The 19,274-nt window shown below is 36.0% G+C and overlaps 2 protein-coding genes across 5 annotated transcripts; one reads left to right on the plus strand and one right to left on the minus strand.

Moving 5' to 3' along the window:
- Positions 1-1,311: 1,311 nt before the first annotated feature.
- Positions 1,312-4,470, plus strand: LOC112527234 (protein NRT1/ PTR FAMILY 6.3-like). Its single transcript, XM_025137722.1, has 4 exons — positions 1,312-1,487; positions 1,629-1,846; positions 1,984-2,555; positions 3,389-4,470. The coding sequence occupies exons 1-4, from the start codon at positions 1,367-1,369 to the stop codon at positions 4,254-4,256; spliced, it is 1,779 nt and encodes a 592-aa protein (XP_024993490.1). The 5' UTR covers positions 1,312-1,366; the 3' UTR covers positions 4,257-4,470.
- Positions 4,403-10,628, minus strand: LOC112527233 (oxysterol-binding protein-related protein 2A-like). Of its 4 annotated transcripts, none has more exons than XM_025137718.1 (11): positions 10,050-10,628; positions 8,489-8,848; positions 7,127-7,223; positions 6,526-6,944; positions 6,272-6,427; positions 6,039-6,206; positions 5,811-5,951; positions 5,349-5,570; positions 5,145-5,264; positions 4,872-5,059; positions 4,403-4,785 (listed from the first exon to the last, which is right to left on the minus strand). In XM_025137718.1, exons 1-10 carry the CDS (start codon positions 10,464-10,466, stop codon positions 4,880-4,882), a joined length of 2,280 nt encoding a protein of 759 aa, XP_024993486.1. In that variant the 5' UTR covers positions 10,467-10,628; the 3' UTR covers positions 4,403-4,785; positions 4,872-4,879. The 4 variants fall into 4 exon arrangements, with proteins under 4 accessions (XP_024993486.1, XP_024993487.1, XP_024993488.1 ...); XM_025137719.1 differs by having other exon boundaries at positions 5,145-5,258; positions 10,050-10,466; XM_025137720.1 differs by lacking the exon at positions 10,050-10,628 and adding an exon at positions 9,646-9,767.
- Positions 10,629-19,274: the final 8,646 nt, after the last annotated feature.

Below are 19,274 nucleotides of genomic sequence, written 5' to 3' on the forward strand. Positions count from 1 at the left end.
TTTTAATTAACATAATATATTATTTTAACTTTTTTACTATCTTATTTGTATTAATATATTCTATTACTAAATATTTATTGTATTATATTATATTGCAATTGATTAATTTTTCAAGATGTCCATTTTAATTATTTTAGATATTTATCATCTATTCTTTGTCAAACATGATTTATTTATCAGCTAGTTTGTCAAACCCCTTAGTTTCAACGATTATCACACAATTAACATCGACTGAAAATTAAATGTCAACAATGAGATATTATCCAAACTGCGTAATAAGCAAATTCGAATTAAATGTCAACAATCATGTATTAGCATCGATCGAAAATTGAAGGATAAACACAAATAATTAAAATAACCTGAATTTGATGAAAAATACATAATTATATTACTACCCTTGATGCTTTATTTTCATTTATTATAATTTCAATTCTGGATTAACTAATTTGAAAATTCATAATTGTTTTTGTATTTTCGTAAAACATTAATATTTTGTTATATATACGTAAACCATTCCTAAGTCATGCTTTACAAAGTTACTTTAGTTTTCGAGTTTATTAAAAAAGCCTCATTTAATTATCCATAAACTAATCTTTTAAAAATATACTTGACATTAATAAGTGCCAAAGCGATTTTTCAATAATTACTTCCTTTCACTCTTTGATTTGCGGATAAATTCATCTAAGGATTCTTATCTGATAATACTTCAATTATTCCTCAACAAGTTAGCTAGAGTAATTTACTTGTTTTTCGCAAATATGTTGCGATTATTGGTGGGTTTTGACGTGTCAAACTCTAAACGGTCATTTAAATCGTTTAAGATAGCGTACGTTTGTTGAAAATAAAAGTTGTTTCTGTTTGATCACTTTTTACACAGCTTCCATGTCAAGTAGCAGAAGCATCACATGTTGCATGAATAAAAAAGGACGGTTTTTATGATTCTAGAAACAAAATGATCTCCATTCATTAAACATCTGTAAATCATCCTAAGCACTCAAAATTATAAATTCTAATATAAAAAAGAATTGTCTCTGATGTATAATTCAGTTAATAAAGAATTGAGACGATTTTTTACCCAGATACATAACAGGTTTCATATTCGATCCCAGATCTCTTTGTTAATCTTAGCTGCTGAATGAGACAAAAAAATACTCACTCATATTAATATATTTAGAGGTGACTTTTATATGGACTCGACTGACATGAACATGTGTGATATTTTTTGACGAATAGGCTATAAAAGAGAAGGTCGGTCTTCCTTGAGTTTGTATATTCTCTTCTCTTCTGTTGGGCATTTGTACCGCCTCAACAACTATACCATTAACCCTTGCTCTTTATATACACATTTACCAAATATAGATATCATATGGCCCTCCCTGAATCGCAGTCACAAATGGACAAAACTTTGCCTGATGCTTGGGACTACAAGGGAAGCCCGGCACCCCGTTCCACCACCGGCGGCTGGGCTAGTGCCGCCATGATTCTAGGTCCACCACCACCACCACCACCATCACTGGCGGCACAGACCTCAATCACTAGTACCCTTTTAAGTGATTGATGTTAATCGCCGTAGATGTTTTCTTTTTCCGTTAAAGATGGTACTGTTTTTCTAATGTTTGAGTTTTCAGGGGTGGAGGCGTGTGAAAGGCTAACGACGTTGGGTATCGCCGTTAATTTAGTGACATACTTAACTGGTACTATGCATTTGGGAAATGCTAACGCCGCTAACGACGTCACTAACTTCATGGGTACCTCTTTCATGCTATGTCTTCTCGGCGGTTTCGTTGCCGACACATTTCTCGGCCGGTATCTTACAATTGCCATATTCACGGCGGTTCAAGCAACGGTCAGTAATTTTGTTTCACTCCCCCATTCAAATTTTCATAAAGTTTGCCTTTTTTTTTTAACAGCAACGGTCAGTAATTAATCTTGGGTTGTTTCTTTTATCTATGATTTTGATTTATTCTTGATAAAAATTAATAGGGTGTGACAATCTTGGCGATATCAACCGCCATTCCAAGCCTACAACCACCAAAATGCACCAAAACCGGCGACTCCTGTGTTCCGGCGACCGATCTCCAATTAGCCATTCTCTACATAGCCCTGTACCTAACCGCCCTGGGAACTGGCGGGTTGAAATCCAGTGTATCTGGTTTCGGGTCGGATCAATTCGACGAATCCAACAAGGAAGAGAAGGCCCAAATGACCGCTTTCTTTAACTGGTTTTTCTTCTTCATAAGTATCGGGTCACTGGCGGCGGTTACGTTTCTGGTTTATATACAGGATAACCTTGGGCGTCGGTGGGGGTATGGGATTGTGGCGTGTTCGATCGGGTTAGGGTTGGTGATCTTCTTGTCGGGTACGAGAAGGTATCGGTTCAAGAAGTTGGTGGGTAGCCCGTTAACCCAAATAGCGTCGGTTTTTGTGGGGGCATGGAGGAAGAGGCATTTGGAGCTTCCTTCGGATCCTTCATTGTTGTTCAATGTTGATGATCTTCAAGAAACTGATGATACCAAAATTTTGAAGCAGAAGTTGCCTCACAGCAAGCAGTTCCGGTCAGTGAGTCTTTTTCTTATTAAATTGATGCTGTTACATTAAATCAGCAGATAGGTTTCATTTATTAGAATAATCTATGTTCTTCAACAATATTAAGGTACTGAACGACATATCACGAGAGCCTGAATCTGAACCCAGTCTGTCAACAAATAATCATGGATTACATGCAGCCAAAACTTTTGTATTTTTTATTTAATCTAAAATACAAACTTTGTCTTAATCTTTATCTTTACTTCAACAAACACTTTTTTAACTCACCTCCTCCCTCTTTCTTCTTTTGGATGTTTGAGATTGCTTATTTAAAATAACATAAAAATATTTATTAATTTATGTGGTATGAAATTGGAGTTAAATAAAATAAGGTTAAATATTTAGAAGAGAGAAATAATTTTTGATAAATTGTATTAAATATTTTAATGAAATTGGTGGATTTTGGTAATGGGACCCCAGTAGGAAATATTAGAATTTAATTCCTTTTATATGTTTAATTTCTAAAATACATCACCTACATAACTAGCTATATTTAACAAAAAAATAATTATTCTTTTATTCACAAGTAATGTATTGTTTTTTTTTCATTTATTTAAAATTTACAAGAAACAAACGACCCAGGGAAAGAAAAGAGAGTGTGTAAACCAATTTTATTTGTTTTAAAATATATTAACTATTTTTAATCATAATTTTTATTATATAAACTATGGACTTCTGTAAAATGTGTAGGAATAGGAAAGAAAAAAATATTTCACAAACGAGTATGTATGGATGTTATTAATAGATTAAAATTAGTATAAAATAGAAACTAAATAATATTGATAATGGGGTGTTTTTGCAGTTTCCTTGACAAGGCAGCAATCAAGAAAAATGAAAAATCTGGTGAGTTGGTGAAGATGAACAAATGGCACCTTTCAACTACAACCGATGTAGAAGAAGTGAAAATGGTGATCACAATGCTACCAATTTGGGCCACCACCATCATGTTTTGGACTATTTATGCACAAATGACTACTTTCTCAGTCTCACAAGCCACCACCATGGACAGACACATCGGAAAATCTTTCCTCATTCCTCCCGCATCCCTTACCGTCTTCTTCGTCGGCAGCATCCTCTTAACCGTCCCGATCTACGATCGTATCATCGTCCCAATCGCCAAAAAATTCCTTAAGCACCCACAAGGCCTTAGCCCTCTTCAACGCATCGGCATAGGCCTGGTTCTATCCACATTGGCCATGGTTTCAGCCGCACTCACCGAGATCAAGAGGCTGAACATGGCCAAGTCTCGTGGTTTGGTTGATGACCCATCGAAGGTGGTCCCACTTAGTGTCTTTTGGTTGGTCCCACAGTTTTTCTTTGTGGGGTCGGGGGAGGCGTTTACGTACATAGGCCAACTTGATTTCTTCTTGAGGGAGTGTCCTAAAGGAATGAAGACGATGAGCACTGGATTGTTTTTAAGCACGTTGTCGTTAGGGTTTTTTTTAAGCTCGTTGTTGGTGACCATTGTGCACAAGGTGACCGGAGACAAGGACCCATGGCTAGCGGATAACTTGAACAAGGGGAAGCTTTATAATTTCTACTGGTTGCTAACGGTTCTAAGCGTTTTGAACATGGGGTTGTATTTGATCGGAGCGAAATGGTACGTTTATAGGGAGCATAGGCTCGCTGGCGAGGGTATCGAGCTGGAAGAAGAAGAGTCTGTTGCATGATCCGAATGCTTATTTATTCAACTAATTTCTAAGTACCTAAAGTTGCTTCGGTTTGTATAATCCGTCATGGAAAGAAAGACGATGACGAAAGAAAGAATGGAGATGTAAAAGTGCACCCGTTCTATTTGGTTAGGTTAAACAAGTGATGATGAAATATATCAAGTTTTTATGTGTAGATGGCTCGTAAACATTTGGGCAAGGAGATTGAAGATTATATTGACAAAAACACACCACTATTTGCTCTGATTATTTTTCTGAATACATTCAACTTCTTACAAAACTACAGATATGAACAGTTCTCCGAGCAATGAACTCTGTTTTCCCCCTTGATTTCTATCCAAAATAACTCAAAGATGGATCTAAATGAAGTAGCTAATTTGGTTAGCTAAGAGGGTATCGTGAAGCCATTTCTTGTTTTTGACCAGTATCACATGATAATAATATGTGACCAAGTTGGTAAGAATCTTGAAGAATTGGGTTACATTCGACCATTTTAGGGTTCTTCCGAATGATGATTCTGTCCCTCTCCCTGCATTTGCATTTGTAAACAAACCTTTTTAAGTTTCTTTTACACTGACGGAATCTGGTACATTAGGATTGAAATCTAACTGTTACCTGATAATTCAGGATTTGCTGATGGAATCATTAATTTCTTTGCTAAATTCACCAAATATATTCGGGCAATCGTCCCAGTTCCGCTCCTCTCGTTTTTCCCAGTATCCACCTACATAACGAAAGGTACTGTCTTCACCATCTTTTTGGAACCATCGTGGTTTCCATCCGTTTTCTTGTAGTTTTCTCGACTGCAAAAGAAAATGGTAAATTATCAATGGTATAAAGTCGGCAAAGAATTGAAATACAGAAAGCATGAGATAGCTAGATAGATACCATTCTCTGCCTAGTCTCGAGACGTAGCTTTTCAGCATTTGCCATATCGTATTCTCCCTTCTCCAGATGCCGTTGGTCAGGCCTGAGTCTGGAATCCGTAGGTGGAAGCTTCTCCTTAACCCGTTATCAAACACCCCGAATCAGAAACAATGAAATTAAATGTAATAAATATATATACAGTTTGAATCAGCAAGTCATATCTACCTGCAATCCTGGAGTCAACTCGTTCAGTGTGATGGCAAAATATGTTAGATTGTATCGAGTGAGATTGGTGGGAGGCAAAGTCCTTTGCCACAAGAGATTTGCATCAGCCATATCCTTCGGTTTCACATTAGCCATTCCATTTATATAATACATGCTCTCATCCCACTTTCCAAATACCGTTGCATGTTTCTTACCACTACCATCTTCAACAAACCCATGTACCTGTTTCATAACAGGCGTCCGATATCAGTAAACCAAACCAAACCGACACAGTAAATCCCACTTAAAAAGTAGATATACACAGATTTGACATCTACAATTTATACTGATCAAGGAAAAATGCGATGCACAATAGAATCTTATGACAGGGATCTATAGTTTTTTGTACTGTTTTTGTATATAAGGTCAGAAGTTTAAACATAGACATTTTCATCTCTATCGACCATTTTTCCAAGCATTTACCTGTCGGGGATTTCTTTCAAGAATAGACTGTTCTTTGAACTTGAGCTTGCATGAGTATTCTCGATTACCACGTATATGCATCATTCCATGATGATCACAGTAAACTTTACCCAAAATAAGATTATAAATGCTGGTTGTGACCTGACAGCAGAAAAACACACACGAATATTATAGCTGCCATGAGACTAAAACAAGACTCAGTATGGCCATTGGTTGCATTTTATATACCTTGCTCCACTGGAAAACCTCGCCATCATCAAACTCTAAGGTAAGAACACCAACAGGGTCGAGTTGAATTGATCGCCCCCAGAATTTTGTCCTAATGTTGCTATCCCCCCAGAATTTCCACCCTTTACCTTCAGAGTGACAGGCTATTAGGGTGGGATGGTGACTAACCTGTTTCAGAAAAATGGCATAAGCTTCAAAACAATAAACACAAACCTACGCTAAAACCAACATACCTTCTCGGAAAAAAAGCGAACTCCTTTCTCAGGATAGTCAGCTTCGTAAGTTTCTCCTAATAAAGGGTTGAACGGTTTACAATGTCGTCCTTCTGAAGAAGCATATCCAGAAACCGCAAAAGCAGCAACATTTAAGATTCTTTCAAGACTGTTTCCCTAGGAGCACAATCCGGAATCAAATCAAAGATTAGATTAAAAAGCACATTACACATATGAAAGATGGTAAGAAAAGGCTGATTAATATTGAGTTGTACCTCTTTTCCATGCTGATAAGCACGATCTAGAAGGTAAGAGTACTCCAGGTCCTCAAAACACTTTTGTAGGGATGATATTGGTTCGTTAAAATAAACAGGGAGACAGACTCGTGTGAGATCCTTTCCAACATTGTCTTTAATCAAAGACCATAAACTGACCCCCTTTTCTTTCTCAGCAGGATCCGGAAGCTTCTTTCTCCTTTCAATTTGAAGGTCTCCAGACTCAACAATGGCCTTCTTATCAATCACTTCAGCCATAACATGAGGCTGGTTTTTTAATTCAGTATCTATAGACCCACGACTCATTCTCTCTCCAGGAAAACAATCTTCCGTGTCAAAAAAGTAGGTTTCCTCATCTTCTGAAGCCTCCTCAAGTTCTTGTTTCTCAACATCATCAGATGATTCAGTTGTACTCCATTCTGAATCATTTTAATCAAACAAGAAAGCACCCAAAAGCAGATGTCATACATACATGCATACATACATACTACATATATATATATATATGTGTATATATATATATATATATATATGTGTATATAACATTAACATATGACAATTGTAATAGGCACCAATCAGGAAAGATGCATAGGGAGCATACCACTATATTTTCCACGATGTAGATCTGAAAATTCCTGTTGTGTCAATTGATACTCCCCTTCAGGAACTCCAGGGGTTTCAACTTCAATATTAGCAGCCTGATGAATGCAAGACGCTTGCTTTATAAATGTAATGATATTAGGTCACATAACAATTGAAAAATGCATGCTCAAACACAACTCATCAACCGCATATTAACTACTTCTTTAGGTAAACTGTACACATAACAACCAAAAGTGATCAGATCACAAGAACATCAGCAAATTATGATCGATGTAATTTATCATCAGGAGTTGATCTTCCTGAAATAGGGTTTATGAGCTGATGGCGGTTCCATCCAACTAAAGCTAGAACCTAAATTAGTTTCACCAATACCTATTTCTTATCCTATAAAGTACCTAACGAGTTGACATCAATTAGCCCAACAATTCCAATGGTACAGAGTACAGTTATTAATGCTCAGGTGAAATTTACGTGTAACGAGTTTTTTATTTTGGGTAGAATTGTATCACTAGAAGTTCAAAACCTCATCATAATTTACAGAACCCAATTCAACATGATAGATGTAGGATTGGGATATCACGAAAGGGCAGTGCTAAGTTTTGAGCAAGATTTGGCAAGGTTGCAAGGATTTAATTATTTGGTAGTTGAAGCTTGGTCTTGAGCATTTCTATGTCAAATTAGACCAATTGGTCATATGGCATGCTTACCAGTTACTAAAATGTAATAATGTACAATTAGGCTACTGGTGAATTATTGAGAGCTAAAAAGTAAGAAGATCACAATCAACCCAATCACATGGGTGGGCCTCCAATTGTTACAACTTTTTAAGGAAGGAAAAGTTACAGTTCTTGTTAACAATGCAGCAATGAGAGAATACAGAAACTACTTTCACATTAACTGACTACCAAGTGAAAGAAACACCGATCCAAACATATAGATAACCAAATAAAAGCAAACATACACTTATATATCCCACTCGGTATAGGGTCTGGGGGTATGATGTACACGGACCTTCTTTATACCCCAAGGGATACAGAGGTTGTTTCCGTGGAGACTTCAGACTTCAGCTTACGTGCAAACATATAGATATGGTTTGCAAAAAACATAAAGAAATAAACAGAAGAGTTGGGAAAGTGACTCTCAAATAACTGGGGTTGGAACTTCATATTGGATCAGTTGCACTGCAGACCACATTTGATATTAAAAGATATGATCTGGTATTAAGGGTCAGTTTTTTGGAGAAGTTGTTATATACTTCAAATTTTACTAGTTTTTTTTGTCAAAAATATAATTTGTAGATCTCACCAGTCCCATACCCTACTTTGAGTGGTATTTACCACCAGGCTTAAAGAAAATATACCTCCAACTGCCTCAAGGTGTCGAGCAGATTTGAACGCTCTTCACAAAGAAGTTTAACTTGTCCTTGTATTTCGGTAAACTCCAAGAGCATGATCTGCTCACAGTCCTTGATTACTACCTCACTGATTCCTTCTTCAAGTAATCGTTTCTTTAATCTTTCAGTTGACACCGATATATCAGTTGGTATAATAGAGGGTTTATCATTCAATCGTCTTGGGGTAAAAAGATTTCTGGTTGAGGCCAAAGCTTCAATCCAAGCAACCCTCTCTTTCTTTGAACTAGTCCTCAGATGAAGTGTCTTTGTAGCTGTAAAAATATAAAATCGCCTATCATCTGATCTGCTCTCTCGGAATGATGACACCTGCCAAAATGTAAAACATTTCAAAACTGTTCCAAAATGGAAGCTCAGAAACCTTTCATTCCCTAAACAACATTCAAGTTAACTTCTTTTCTTCCACCATTTCTTTTTTGCAAATGAATCTTAATTTTGACAATAAGGACAGCACAACCTTCCAACCAAATAATTAAAACTGAACCATATAAACTTGTTGCCCAAGAGAAATCAACAAACTAAAGGACCCTCACCCTCTTACACAAAATAGTTGTTGCAATGAACAAAAGGTCAAGCAAGATGACTGCCAAAGGGGTCCTTTCACTGCTAATCGATCTATAATATATCAAACCAAACAGAGTGAGTACCACCACTACAGTAAACTCGCAAATCCCAAAAGTCTTGAATCAAGTTATTCAACCTGCACTTAATCTACTCACTTTCAGGTCCCCGACAAATGGGTGCAAACCCAACCATCAAGAAATAAAACAAGAAGAAAGGGATGAAGGAATTAGGGAAACAATAGGCAGCCAGATCAAGCATGGATTTAGTCAAGATCGCTGTTCCAGCAGGAATATGCTAAAAGAATATGCTAGTCCGCTCCAGCGATTGTTTTGATGAAAAAAGCTCTGATCTTTTCAATTTTCACGCAAGAAAGATGAGTTCAATAAAATTATAGTCATCAGAACCTGACGAGATTCAAGAAAGATATAGCAAGATAACAGAAATGGTGAAGGACAAGGCAATTAAAATGTATATATTACATTGTACTGCATACTTTTATGTAAGCATGAACGAATAAATGAATCGAAGCAAAAAAAACTCACCAAAGACAAGATCTAAAGAAACAGAGGGTCTACACGACTACAAGGACTGAAGCAGGTTTTAATCAAGTGAGTTACGAACAAAATGGGATTCAGCGACCACAAAATAAAGCCAGCCAGGCTGCTATGTGGCCCTGTTGATGTGACCCACATAAAACAAACGAGTAATAATAATAATCTGCAAGTATTTACTGAATTGCTATCAACATATACAAAACTCAATAAATAGTGGTGTGTATTCGTCATAGAATGGTCAAAGGAGCTGAGCTCGGATATCAAGGCAATTCATAGCGGCACGGAAAAGATGTGTAATCGGAGTCAACTTTTTGCCGTTAGAGGAAACTTTTCCATCCCTGTACCCTTTTAACCCCTTTTATAATAAAGATATATTACTTATGTTTGATTACCTTGAGGTGAACGATTCCAACACTTTTGTGATGCATGTGACGTCTACTACTGCCACAGCTATCGAGGCGTTTGAGTCTTCCGGAAGATACGTCTCCGATGAACCTAACATCTTCGCCGGCGGCGAGTGTCTCTGGTTGGAGAATCTTGGAGTAAGAGAGTACGCCGTTGCGTAAAAGAAACCATCTTGATTTCCATCCTTTGCCGTAATTTGTCCATTTGTATAAGACTCCGGCAAAGGTTCTAGTGGCAGAGCAGGAGTGAGAGTGAGACATCCATGGGAGGGCATTGGCGTGAGAAATGAGGTCGACGGTGGAAGATGACCTGGATAGGTATGTGGGTTGGGGGGAATCGTGGTCAGCCATGGATGGATTGTCGAGCGATATGCAACACAAAGGATGCATTTCTTTTACTCGCATTTTAGAGTCAAATTAGAAACGAGAGTTGAGCACATTTGGGTAATGAATAAAATCATGATGGGTTTGTGGTGGAATGAATACTTATAGTGGTCATCGATGGCAAAAGGGTAAATTCAGTGACTCCATGGATTACAGAGTCTTTGTAAGGCTTTCAAGAGGACTTGAAGATGGACTCCGCGTTGATACTTGTTACCAGAACATTTATATTGATTATTCTACTCTTTACTTTCAGTCAATTACACACACCTCCTTCATCATTTCTCAATCTTACACTTTTAACCCCCCTACTCTTGTTTCAATTTCTATCCATACTTGGAATGTTTATTTACAACAAGAAATCTATAAGCTCAACCCCACAATGAAATTCAAATGTGACGAAATAAATGGTTTAAAACCATCGTTTATTTGAGTAATAATCCATACAAAAAACATAATAATACAAAAGAGGAGTACGTTTATATTTTAAATTGGGTGATACTAGGGGTGAGCAGCGGAATAGGGTACCCGGCTATAGAACCGAAACCGTCTTGGAACCGCCGGTTCCAGAACCGGAACCGATATGAGTGGTTTCGGTTCCGGTTCCTAAAATACGGAACCGATTGAGAATGGTTCCGGTTCTGGTTCTCAATTTTTCGGAACCGTTACCCGCCCGGATACCCGGTATTTTTCAATAAAAAAATAATAATWATTTTTTAATACCAAATTTATATTAGGTTTACATCTTAAAAGCACGTCGTCATCTTCAATCTTCATCTAAATTCTTCATATAAAATGATTCGTATTTTTTCAAATTGTGCGTTCACTTGGATTCATAGTATGTAATCGTTAAATATTGAACAATTACCATTATAGTATGTAATCGTTAAACTTTGAACATTTTCTATTAGTCTATTATAGTTTGTAATCGTTAATCAATATTTGTAACCATTATTCTGTATAATTTGTATTCTTGCTTATTTATTTAGTGTTTTGTCAATGTTTTATTTTTTATTTTTAAATAACAAATTTTTAATATTTTAGGAAGCGGGTATCCGGAACCGAAACCGGTTCCCGGCGGTTCCGGTTCCAAAAATTTAAGAACCGCTCTAACCGGTTCCGGTTCTAATATCTCAAGAACCGCCGGTTCCGGTTCCTGTAAAAAAGGGCGGGTACCCGCCTATGCTCACCCCTAGGTGATACAAATAAGAGAAGAAAGATTGTTTTGGGAAACGTAAAACATCAAAAGAGGAACAATGTTTTAGTGAGAAGCCACCCAATTAGAATGAAATAGTATGGACAGTCAAATCTTGACCACCTTCTTAACTAACAACTTCATATAATAACCAAGGCTAAGATTTATATAGAAGAATATGTCAAGTAATATGTTATCTGGAAGACTATAACTATGTAATATAAAATAAGTGAAGGAATGGAAAGAAAACAAGTGGTTGTGAAGGGTATAAAGAAATGTCCCAAAATTGGGCAAACAAAAGAAATCAAATCACATAAAACCCATTTTGTAACTTTGTTGAAAACGTGTCCGCATTAGATGATGAGATTAGTATTTAATTTCACTTTACAAAAATGGCCCCCTTTTTTGATTGGTTACAACCACAAACAACAATCTTATCATCACATTAATTAATCAACCATCAACTAAATGTACAACTTCCACATAGGATTTAAAATAAATTAAAAAGAAAAGAAAAAAAGGCATAAGATTTGTGGGTACTAAGATTGGTTTGAAAAAGGAATGGATTTTGTTAGATAGAGGGATTAAGTTGAAAGTGATTGATTGGTGGTGGGGAAGATGGATTAGACAAAAGACATGGTCATGTGATAGGAGAAAGTTTAGGGGTTGAAGGATATGGGTGTTGTGCCATTTGCTTTCTTCCCCTCACCTTTTTCATCCTCACATCATTTTTTTTTTTTTTTTTTTTTTTTTTTTAAAAAAAATTCTGTATTTCAAAAACGTAAATCAAATACATCTCATCTCATGTCTTTCAAATTGTTATATGATTGATTTTTACTACTCCCTCTCAATCTATTTATATACACTGTTTTCATAAATACATCATTTTGATAAAAAAGTTTCAACCTTTCCCACCGCCAATCCAATGGTCTGTGCCTCTGTCATCTACAACTCTACAACCACATGATTTCTACCATTCTCAAATTTAATTCATAGCCCATAGGAGGACGACTCTAAATCTTTTTAAATAAATTATACATAAGCAAGACCAGGACAATTAAGGTCAGAATGGATTTCCAACTATCTATGAATTCATCTGCTGCATCTTATCTTAATATGAATTCAATGGTGGAAATCCTTTATTACGTTTTTCACATTAACTCTCCTTCTCACAATCCAATCCTATATATATATAGGGTTGGGTTCCGATGAGAAGGGAAGTTATGATGAGCAGTGTAAGAAGACATCTTCATTCTTAGATCAATTCTAATTGAATGTCAACACTAATAATGTGCACCAGATGAATTCCCTTTTAAAACGTAATTTATGGGTAGACATGAGATTAAAAGTAATAAAAGGTTTGGACATCTTCTTACACTTACTATAGTTTCCCTTCTCACATGACCCCTATATATATATATATATATATATAGAGAGAGAGAGAGAGAGAGAGAGAGAGAGAGAGAAACGAAAGATCGTGTGAGAATTGGAGTTAAGCTAAGAAGTGTAAAAAGAGACTTGAACCATTTATCACTTTTAATCTTAAATCCACCCATGAATTACGCTTTAAAGAGAGTTGATTCGGTGTTTCTCATTAGTATTGATCTAGTGGAACTCTTTAATTAGGATTGATCCCAGAGTGAAGATCCGTTTTTATTCCTCTTACTACTCTTATCTCACCAAAACTTAACCATATATATATAAAAGAACAACCGGCAATAAACCATATTCCGCATGAGTGCTGAAAAGGAAAAAAATCTCAATGGACAAAAACTCAAAATAAAAAGGTGCAGAACAAGATATAAACACACCAAACCAACCCTCAATTGGCCCCTCCACCTTCACCTCAATGCTTTTGCACCTTATTTTCTAGATATCCTTTTCATTTTTATTATTGTTTGTATTTTTAAATAAAACCCAAGCAAAGCAGAGTAAAAAAACAGAAAAACACATCAATGTAACGAATTACGCTATAAACACTTGGTAACAAAAACAAAAACCCAAACCAAACTACAATCAAGCATTCATATGTGGTAGTGGATGCATTCATGCAAATAAATGGCTCCAATGGGACCCTCAACCACCTTCTTTCATGCCCTCAACTTAAATTCTTAATGGTCTATATGTAATTTCTACATCTCTCTTAATTTATATATATATACATATATATATATATAGTGTGTGAGTGTGAGTGTGTGTGTGTGTGTGTGTATAGAATTTGTTCAAGTTACCACATTAATGTAGTATCTATCATGAAATAAGTAAGAGCACTATTTGTCCACATGATAACATATCCTTGGAAGTGTTTTTGTCATGTGGTTTTGATCTGATTTGAACATGGAAGTTAGTCAAACAAATGATGAGCATTTGCTATCTTTCTTATCACAATCACCAACCTAGCTCAATGCGAATCATGCATCAGTAACAGAGTGCTAAGCATGTGCTTGCAATAGCAATTCTTTAAGTCAACAAAGCTTTTCTTGATAGGAAAGTTCGTATCTTTATATATCATTAAGATCAAGATTTCCCTAATTAATTTACTTTCTAATGCATGCCTGCCCTCCACACCAATAATTCATCAATTTTGAGCAATGATGCTATACTGTTTGTATTTCACCTTTGCGAAAAGTTATATATAATATATATATATATATATATATATATGCTTCTTATCCCCCACACCAAATATTCTGATGTCCTTATTTTTTGTTGGGTGGGTTAAATATGGAAAAAATTGAAGTACCTGCAAGCACACGAAACTATTTCAGCAGTCGGCATAGCAGCTGGTGGCCTCACAAATGATGCCTGATAAGATGTATCGTATTGATATGAGCATTTGGGCCTGGCTATTCCCTACAAAGATATAATGACAAGAAATATCAATTCTAGTTTCGTAATTCAATTGAAGCATATGTGATATCCACACACTTATTTGTTGAAAAGAGGAGAAAAGAGACCTTTTTTTTTGTTTTGCTTTGTTTTTAATCTCTGCAGATAAAATCTCATAATACCCTGTGTTTTCTTTCCCCTTTTTCTTGGAAATATATATCTAAAAAAGAGTACACAAAAGAAACAAGCATACACTAGCTTCACACAAAATTGAACCTCACAGAATATAGAAACGAAACAAGCACCTGAGCTAACCTTTTCCTGCATCATATTCGTATATGTATATGTCGTGGGTCCCAAGTGAGTCGATCTGTCTTCTTCTGTTCTCCATCAAACTTCTCTTGCTTCAATTCCAGCACATATATTTCAATGGTGTCAGTAAATCTCTCATCTTGATCTTCCTATCCATTATATCCATATCAATCATGATTGAACTGAGGGTAATCAAAATCTACCTTCAGATTATCAAAATATTGGTCAAACTTTCCAATTGTGGTCCTGTTTACTGCACAACCCAATGAAGAGAGAGACCCCATACCAAAAAAAGCAAGTTTATTCAATATTAACTAGCTAGGTACAAATAAGAACACTACGGGATATCTCCAAAAACCGATGTACTTCATGCAGGAGGAGACTATTGCTATCTTATCTTATGGGGTACTTCTTGCTGAATACTAAAAAAAGAAGAAATGTTGAAGCTTAATGTGTGTTTCCTGTTTTGATAAGTTTCAAATTAGCAACTTAAAATGCCAAAGAGTTATAATGCTTCAAATAATGCAGTTCCATGTCCTAATACAATGACAATAAAAGAAAAGGATATTTAAAAAGGCAGGTCGAAATATGTCCAAAATTCGTGTACCGCTAAGCATAGGTTCTACAGAAAGAAACAAGACTGCATTGTCAAGAAACAGCTAAATGTTTTCATCAACAGTCAAAGTGAATATCTGGGGACCATTAACAATTTTACATAGATGAATTATATAAGGGGCTTATAAGCTAAAGGCCACAAGATTCAATGCTTAAAAGTTAAAATGTCCTTGGGTGAACCTCTGGCAAGTTCTCATTAGTTTTTGTTCGGGACCATCCAAGTTGTTTTCTGCAAAACAACGTGCTAGCAATTAAATTCTCTCCAGTTAAAAATTTGAACTTACGGACAAATGGAGATGGACAACATATCCTATTAGCATGGGACACCCTGCTTAAAGAAGCTTTTCATTTGTCGTGTTAACGTAGGACACCCAGTTGATGCAAGCTCTTGTCAAACTTAAAACTAAGATTCATTTAGCCCCCCACCCCTCAAGGGTATGATATAAGCACCCCACATGTCAACTCAAATTTCATGCAGAAAGAAAGGTTTCACAGCTCAATTTGATAAAGCGTGTCTCCAAATTCAACGTCATAATCACAATAATGAACACAAACTGCATAAGATAACAAAGATATTGAGCAAGACCACATTAATAGAATCATTTACACTGTATCGACTGGAGATAGCAGCCAATCAATACAAAGCAACACATCATCAAGACACTATTGACGGATTAAAGCAAATCACTTTACAACTGATATAGAGTTCACCAAAAGAACGTGAAGGGAAGTCAGGTATATCCCCATTAAGATTGCAAGTGAATGAAGTGATATGGAAGAATAATATTGATGACCCACTAAGAACTCGATTATTGATAATGAAAAAGAAAGTCTCTGTCTCCCATTATCAGAACCATGATCAAGACTGTAGTGTTTGAAGATTTAACCAAGATATTCATTGTTATGCAATTGTCTAGAAAATGAACATGTCTAAATGTAAATAAAAACTACTCTACCACTAAAAACATGACTGGTCCTGGCATAGGTCCCCTAGAAAAGAAAAATCAAAACTGGTTCTTTCAACAAAAGTAAATAATGGTAGGATGGACCAATTACTGAATTCTTCGCCATAGCATGTAGGACCATATTCGAACCTCTTAAAGATACGTAGACTCGGTGCTATTTTCAAGATATGGATCATGGCTTAACGGGCATGTACAAGAAAGATTCAAAGAAAAAGAAATGCAGCTAAAGCTTGTTTTGAAGGCAACAGGGTTGTTCGGCATGGCAAGCCAAAAGTAGTTTTCACGTGTGAAAGTCATATTGTAGCTTGGCATTGCAGGAAATCAGGTTAATGATTGCTCAGTGTTATACTTGGAAGCACAGATGGTCAACAACTTTACCATATTAAAGCCTTATTCTATGTTATTGCCTATGAATAGCCAATAGATCTCCAAAGATATTAAAGGAAACTTATGCTGTATCTACTCAAACTTGTTTGGTCTTTAGACTTTTTTCTCGGAGCCTGATCCATAGATAAATGGATATAGACTTACATATATGTAAAAATAACTTTAACATAGACCATAGTCAGAATCAACATCCATGTTCTTCATGATTTTTAACGTGCAGCTGTAAAGAAGTACCACAGGCACCAATTGAAGTAGGAAAATGAGCAGAGTTTCAACTTATCAGAATCCATCACATCCAAGCTATGTTGCAGTTGTACCAGGAGTCCAAATTCAGTTGAAACCCTTCGAACGATTTGCAACTCAACAGCCAGTCTATTATAGTCTATAGCATTGGAAATTATCATCTATAAACATAGAACAGTACATAGCTGCAGACCCTCTATCTTTCAGCATCCAAATTTCAACACATAATTGAAACAAAGACGCCTTAGAGAAAACATGTCTTCTGATAAAATGTGATCAAACATATTAGTCATATCCCGTGTTGCAAGTCAATAATATACAGCTGCAGAAAAGGTTAACATGATTACACTATGCACTAAATGACTAAAATCAACATCATGGAAGCATCAAATCAATGCCGCATGGCATCCAACAAGTATTCAAGAAAAGTAGGCCTTGGGAGCCCCAAATGCACATGACTACTGATCCTCGGTTTGAAAAACACCAAACATCACAAAGCGTGTGGCAAATGGCTACTGGTTATTTACTACCGACTGTTAGCTTCTTTTCACAATGGATTTATGACATCAATGTTGTTGTTATTAGTATGGTGATTTTCAATTCTATGTTACCTTAAGAATCTTCCTTTTCCTTGTAATTTAAGTAACTTCGAATTTGATTAGTCTAATATTCTGTACCATTGTATCCCTCACTTCCAGAGCAATACTGTTTTGAGTATTTGCTACTCATGTTCTAAGAACTTGATGTCTTCCCTTCACTTCATTATAGGAAGTCCAAGAATCCATGCTTACATCCTTCATCCTTTTGATAAAACTAAGGGGAATTTCCTTCACGAAATGAAACTTAACATGACATGTAATACAACTTTTTTTATCACAAAGATCATAAAAGGACATAATCATTTGGTCCATAACATGAAAAACCAGCTCGAGATGCACTTGCTATCAAGTAAAAGCATAATTTGAAACAAAAAATGCTATAAATCTCTAAATATATGCAACTGTGCTTGACAAGTATGTTCCGACTCGAGCACTCCATCAACATTTGCAGATCAAATACCCACCTTTAACATCAAGAATATCATCTCGATTACAATAAGCTGGGTCCTGGGGATTGTAATTCGCATTATGAACCATAAAACTGCAGTGATGATCAACATAACTTGAAATTCTATTGTACAACCATAATGTTCATTGAATCACTCATCAATTCAAATCACAGCTGGGCCATGCATACAACAGTCAGTGGTGAGCATAGAACACAAAACAATTCAACAAAAATGCAAATACTTTGTGATTAATCTTTCATTACATAATAACTGTAACATATTACAAAAGGGGGAAAACAGTGATCTTTAAGAACATGGTTTCCTTGAGAGAGATGAGCCAAAAACTCAAAAGTCATGAAGTGAAACACAAATAAAGCATGAAAAACACCTAACCCGGCACCAGCAACAACATCAAACACAAAATTGCGTCCGAGCAAAACGCTTGAAACAGAAATTGCAATTGTCCAAGCAATAATAGAACCATCTTCAAATACTTGACCTTCTCAAGTTCATCCAAGGATGGCCTTACCACGATAGAAGGAAAACCTTATGATATAAAATCCGAGGAAGATTAAAGCAGGCGGAAATGTAGCAAACCTTAAGGGCATCGCCGCTACTCCGGTAGGGAATTGAAGGGCCAGTTGTGTGATGCAGCCCGAACCAAACTCGGTTGAACAGTTGAGGTTGGATAACTTCGATTAAGAATCAAGAGAATGATTCTCGAAATTAACAGAGAAAATTATAGCAATGGGATATTGAGATTTCAAAGAAAGAATGAATATAATTTCATATTCCAAACCATTGACGCGAAGGTATTTAAACCGCTAAAAATAAAAGTTGTAAAGCAAAACCGATAAATAAAGAAAGCTAAATTTGAATATGGAAATTAATGAAGACTTCTGATTCTCATCATTGCGGAAGGAAGAAAGTGAGGAGACGGCGGAGTTGATAGACTATGGTGGCCAAGATTCGTGATGGATCAACTGTGGATTGGTAGAACAGTCGTAACAAGAGCATAGTACGGAGCGCCATTTTTGGCATCAATCCTCTTCTTCAACCAAACACAATTCATTCAGGGGTGTTTTGGGAATTGGGATTTGTTTATCTAAAAGGGGAGGGAGGTGTTGAATGGGTTAGAAATTGGGATCACTTTAAAATTTAGAAAACATCAAATCAATTTTAAAAATATATTATATTTAATTATTATTAGTATTTAATATACATATATATATATATAT

Source organism: Cynara cardunculus, assembly GCF_001531365.2.
Source record: "Cynara cardunculus var. scolymus isolate 2C chromosome LG 15, CcrdV1, whole genome shotgun sequence".
NCBI lineage: Eukaryota > Viridiplantae > Streptophyta > Magnoliopsida > Asterales > Asteraceae > Cynara > Cynara cardunculus.

Excerpts from the sequence above, each read along its gene's own strand:
- LOC112527234 (XM_025137722.1), top strand. The coding sequence starts at position 1,367 with ATGGCCCTCCCTGAATCGCAGTCACAAATGGACAAAACTTTGCCTGAT. Across the intron at positions 1,488-1,628 it reads TAGTGCCGCCATGATTCTAG|GGGTGGAGGCGTGTGAAAGG; the intron begins GTCCACCACCAC and ends TTGAGTTTTCAG. Across the intron at positions 1,847-1,983 it reads TCACGGCGGTTCAAGCAACG|GGTGTGACAATCTTGGCGAT; the intron begins GTCAGTAATTTT and ends AAAAATTAATAG.
- LOC112527233 (XM_025137718.1), bottom strand. The coding sequence starts at position 10,466 with ATGCGAGTAAAAGAAATGCATCCTTTGTGTTGCATATCGCTCGACAAT. Across the intron at positions 7,224-8,488 it reads ACACCTTGAGGCAGTTGGAG|GCTGCTAATATTGAAGTTGA; the intron begins GTATATTTTCTT and ends TGCATTCATCAG. Across the intron at positions 6,945-7,126 it reads ACATCGTGGAAAATATAGTG|AATGGAGTACAACTGAATCA; the intron begins GTATGCTCCCTA and ends AAAATGATTCAG.